We start from the raw sequence: 5,541 nt of genomic DNA, 5'->3' as shown, positions 1-5,541 counted from the left end.
GAGAGAGAGAGAGAGAGAGAGAGAGAGAGAGAGAGAAAGAGAGAGAGAGAGAGAGAGAGAGAGAGAGAGGAGAGGGAGAAGGAATAGGGATTGGGTTGGATGAGAAATGAATGGAGAAAGAGGGCAGAAGAGAGAAAGAAAACACAAAGCAAGGACCCTCTGTCAAGCTTCCGAAACATAATATTATGAGTTATTTTTTAAGATGCCAGTACGGCTCACTTATCAGTATTTAGAGTATAACCTCCAACGTTCAAATTTTATCGAACGATAGGCCCAGAAGAGCAAGATGCCCTATGAAAAATGAAATAATGGATAGAGCATAAAATCATTTGTTTGTCTGGACAGCTAATTCTTTTTTTTTCCTCGATAACGCCGGTGGAAAAAAGATAAAAGTTTTTTAGAGCAAGGAATACGTTATTAAACTAAATACCAGGCTAAACCGGCAACTCGTTTCTCCCTACTTTCAAACACTCTTTGGTGATAATATATGCAAATAAGAAATAAGAAAAGTTTTGGCAACACACAATCTAGACTTTCGCTTTTATCAGTATGTTGTTCTATAGTGAACGTGAAGAGACTAAAGAATACAGCTCAACCATCCTCTGAACTGTAAGTACCGTACCTCGTCCAAAATACCATAAAAATTCTATTACTCAAAAAGCTCTTATGGAAACTTGTTAAGGTTACGACAGCTGTTGCGGTAGTCGTGCTGTCACAAGCTTATGTGACTACCAAATCTGGTGTCTGGCACTCTGGTTTTCCCCGGAAATGACGTCAGCACCTCGAGTTTCCCTTAATCACACAGCCTAATTGATGGAGTACAATCCAATATCGGGGTACCCGTGTCTGTAATAGCCTGCTGGAGGGGGGAGCCGATTATGCCGGATGGTGAGAGGGGTGGAAGGAAAGGGAGGGCTAGGAAAGGAAACTGTTAATAGACTTGTCGTTTTGTCTTTGTGTAAAACAGCGTCAGGATAAAAAAAGAAACGAACTTGTACGTGTGTGAGGGGAAAGCATAATGTGCTTATTTTTGTGCGAGATTGTCTGAATGTTTATGTTACATTCGAGTGTATGTGAAACATATGTACATACAAACAAAGACAAACACACAAACACAGCAAGCAAGAAAGAAATTGAGAAAATGGGAAGGGAAGAGACAGAAGGAAAGAACAACATTAAGATGGAAGGTCAACGTTTATTCAATGGCTATTGGGCTAGTAGGGGGAGGTGTCGTATAGTTGATAAGAGAAAAAAATGATGATGTTAATGATAAAGGCAACGAACATGATGACGATGATGACGCATAATGCCATAATGATGATGATGCTAACGACGATGATGTTGACGATGGTTTGCGTAATCTGGAACGCTAAACACCCCAACCCTTCTCCTATTCTTTGGGCGCGAATTTAGCTGAGTATTAGAGCTCATGCCACTGCAATCGAAAAATATTCAGTCGAAATGGGAGTATATCGATTATCGATGACAGGAAATCGAAGCTTTGAAATATTACTCCTTGACATCGTGGGCTAAAAGAATCGTTCCATACAGGTATTAATTCGTCAGCTCTTTGCCGAAGCCTGGATATATTCGCAAACAACCCCAATTGGCACATGGGTGCACTGAGATTATTACTGAACAAAGGCAGCAAGTGAAGCAGTGCGTGGATATCAGAGGGCTTCAACTTAGCGCGTTCAGATTAGAGACTGGTGTTTTTTTTTTATCAGAGTAGTATAATATTCACACACAAATGCACCCATACGCGTACACGCATGCACAAAGGGAAAACGAGTAAAAGATAGAAATTTAGATAGAAATAGTATGACAGAGAGAAAGAATACGAGAGTGAGAAAGAAAGAGAGAGAGAAGAGAAAGAGGGAGAGAAGAGAAAGAGAAAGAGAGAGAGAGAGGGGGGAGAGAGAGAGAGAGAGAGAGAGAGAGAGAGAGGGGGGGAGAGAGAGAGAGAGAGAGAGAGAGAGAGAGAGAGAGAGAGAGGGAGAGAGAGAGATAGATAGATAGAGAGAGAGAGAGAGAGAGAGAGAGAGAGAGAGAGAGAGAGAAAGAGAGGAGAGGAAGAAAGAAAAGGGAAAAGTGAGGGTCAAGGGTGTACCTAACGAAAAGAAAAAGAAAATGTAATTCAATGTCAATTTTTTTTACCTTCTTATACTGCATATGTATTGAAGCGTTGTCGTCCTTTGCCTCGGCTGCTTTATCCGCTGCTATACATTCCTGGGGGATGACAAATACAGTAGATTATGAAGTGAGGACTACAACATGTTCATACAATGTATGGCATTTATCGGGGACGACAGCCATGATTATTTAAGCAAATCTTTTATTAAACCTTTTATTATCAAGTTTAACAGGAATAAGCCCCGCACTGTAAGCATAAGTCGGGCTATTTTGTTAACAATAATGTTATTTTATATCACTGTTTTTTGTATGCAGATAATTCTTCCCTCGCTTTTTCCTCATTTTGTTCTTCAGTTCACTCTTTTTAAAGTAATCTTCTGCTTCCCCATCCTCTTCTATCGTCTTTTTGCCCACTTTTCTTTGAAAGGAGTTGATACTATCTTAAAAAGATTAATACAAAATAAGTATAAAGCTGAATCTCTAAATAAGAAGTACAAAAATATTTTTGCTTTTATAAAAATGTACCCATCAAAGTTCATCAAACGAACAAAATTCATGAAACTTCCAGTCGCTTTCTTTTAAAGCGTTTTGGACTACTGAAATGAGGAAGAAAGACATGATCCTGTTTGATAATGTTGAGAGTTATAAAGAAAAGCAATGCAAAGTCAATGTCAGGTAATTTTTCACACAAGCAAAACACATAGTGGGCAACTGCCGCCCCTTCCTCAATTGAGAACCGGTTATATTGGCTTACTCGTATATTATAGTGAAGGGTGCAAATTGAATAGTTATTCAGTAACTGACTCAGAAGGATGTATAAATAAAATGTAGAATATTTCCTTCGTATAAGTTTACTGTTTCTGCTTTTTTCGCCCCCGTCTCTCTCTGTGTCTCTGTCTGTCTGTCTGTCTGTCTGTCTGTCTGTCTGTCTGTCTGTCTGTCTGTCTGTCTGTCTGTCGGTCGGTCGGTAGGTCGGTCGGTTGGTCTGTCTGTCTGTCTGTCTGTCGGTCTGTCTGTCTGTCTGTCTGTCTGTCTGTCTGTCTGTCTGTCTGTCTGTCACTCTATCTCTCTCTGACTTCCCAAATTATGGAGCCAAATTATGTGTCTCCTTAAAAATGACTTATTTACGTCTGGTAGATCGTTAGATTTAGCGAAAAAGAGAAAAGAAAGCAAACAAAAATATGTAGTAGTTACCTCTAATCTTAAAGAATTGCCAAACTTTTGACACCAGACTTTGTACTCATGGCCCATGGTGGAAAGACGCTTTAGAAACTCCATAGTCTCCAGGGCCATGAGCGAGTTGCCCTCGAGATCTGTCTTGCAGATAGCAGACCAGCTCTCAAGCACTTTCAGCACACCCCTGTGTTGGAAGGAAATCTCATAGCTGGGAGTGGCGGAAGGAGAAGTGGAGCTGACACACGAGGGAGAACCGCTGGCTCTGTGATCATTGGTGGGGGAGCACAGGGCTGGGCTGGAGAGGGACGTGTGAGGCATGAACTGCTGCTGGAGTGGGGACAGCATAGATGGGGGGCCATACTCCTGTTTGACCGAGAGGTGGTTGGAGAAACTGGTCGAGGGTGGAATGGTCGGGAAGTCAAACTGAGTAGCTTGAGGGCTTTGGCTGGACGTGGAAGGGTTTGGGGAAGAGGGAGCCTCGAAGTGCACAGTGATAGTTGTGGCGGGGGGAGTGCCCTTTGGTGACGTGATGCGTCCAGGTGGACGGTGGTGGTGATGATGAGAATGATCCGATAAAGAAGGAATAACAGGGACAGCGGAAGAAGAAGTGGACGGTTGGTGTAAAATCCTCTCGCTCTTCCCTCCTACATCCGTTGTGGTGATCGTAACCATAGAGCCCGTTTTGAAGGTTCCCACAGACAAGGACGTGCCGGGGAAAATGAACGTTGGTCGACTCGGGCTGTGCTTGCTGTCAGCGATGTCAGTGTGTACGTGCAGTTGCCCCGTGGAGCTGTTAATGAGATTGGAACGGTGTCGAGACGCCAAGTTCTCGGGTACGGAGCTGGAACGGGAGAAGACGGGGGAAACCTCGCAGGGCGGGGTCTCCATCACAAAAGTGGGCAGGTTGATTAGCTCTCGCTGGAAGGCCACGATGTCAACCTCCGGCGTTGAGGAGTCGTTGCTGGAGGCAGTGCTGTGCTGGCTCACGATGCTGTCCTGGTGAGTCAGTTGCACGTTCACCTGTGACTTGGACAGCCGCTTCTTGCTGGGCCAACGAAATAACTTCTTCTGGCTTTTCATTGGAAGCTCTTGAGCTCCAGATGCTTCCACTTCTGGGGGTGTGGTTGCCGAGCCTCCGATTTGGCGTCCTGAGGATTCTCCGTTCTTCGACATGATGTCGAGATCAAGCGGTGTAACTAGGCTCTCTCCAATAGCGCGTAAGGCAAGTTTTGTCGTTGTTCCATTTTTACTTTGTAAATAATTTTGCCCGGTGGCTTGAGACTTCGGTGATAAAATCTTTTCGCTACCGGTTCCAGTCATCATCACATCTCTATCATCAGGGTCATGGGTATGGCCTTCGTCCTCGTCGATCCCCGAGTCTGAAATCATAACTCGTAGACTTGGCTTCGGTTTGGGGGTTTTCCCTTGCTGCTGCTGCTGCTGCAGCAAAGGTTGCTGCTCTTGATCCTGTAACCCCACGCCTTCTTCAGGTCCAAATCTTTTATTCTGTTGTTGCTGTTGTTGCTGCTGCTGCTGCTGTTGCTGTTGTTGTTGCTGTTGCTGCTGGTGTGAATGCTGCTGCTCTTTCGCCAACGTGACCCCATCCCCTTGAGACAGCTCCGGCTTCCTAGGCGGACATATATCGACCTTGTCCACTTTCGGAGGCTTGAGCTTTGCGTCAGAGTACAGAGTTTTTCGGCGTATCATGTTGCCGAAAAGTCGATGAAACAACAGACGTAGAACGATCACAGGATGGACGACCATGGGTAATCCAGTGAGGAAATATTCCCGGAGAGACTGGTGGTAAGCACTAGACTCAAGCTTTTCAGTGGAGCAGGAGGGCGAGTTGAGGGGGGAAAATGTGGGTCGGGAATGTGGACATGAGCTGAGGTCTCCGTCATAATGCCCGGTCAGACTGTTAGCTGAGCCGCTCAGACGGATAAATGGCGTTTGTGTGTCTCTGTCTTTCTCCTCCATAGACGCATCCTAGAAAGAAAAAGTGGCCAATGTATATTTTATGTACAAATATCAAGTGACGTCTCGGGACTAAAAGAAATCAATTTTTATTTTTGTCCTGAAACTAATACATGTATCAGGTTTACGTAAGTTAAATTATGAACTATTTGTTCAACTACACACACACACACACACACACACACACACACACACACACACACACACGCTCTCTCTCTCTCTCTCTGACACACGCATAAACATACACACACAGACAGG

At 44.3% G+C, this 5,541-nt stretch overlaps 1 protein-coding gene across 1 annotated transcript in view; it reads right to left on the bottom strand.

Annotated features, from left to right (window-relative positions):
- The window catches only part of LOC101863796 (1-phosphatidylinositol 4,5-bisphosphate phosphodiesterase epsilon-1), a gene marked incomplete in the record, with an annotated part of 159,988 nt that extends 154,697 nt beyond the window's left edge, over positions 1-5,291 (bottom strand). The window contains 2 exon segments of the mRNA XM_013079213.2: positions 2,158-2,229; positions 3,328-5,291. Of these exon segments, the coding sequence (XP_012934667.1) occupies positions 2,158-2,229; positions 3,328-5,286 (2,031 nt within the window).
- Between the last annotated feature and the right edge of the window lie 250 nt (positions 5,292-5,541).

Source organism: Aplysia californica, unplaced genomic scaffold (genome assembly GCF_000002075.1).
Source record: "Aplysia californica isolate F4 #8 unplaced genomic scaffold, AplCal3.0 scaffold00044, whole genome shotgun sequence".
In the NCBI taxonomy this organism is placed as follows: Eukaryota; Metazoa; Mollusca; class Gastropoda; order Aplysiida; family Aplysiidae; genus Aplysia; species Aplysia californica.
Note: the sequence above shows the minus strand (reverse complement) of the source record. Positions and strands in the feature narration are given on the sequence as shown.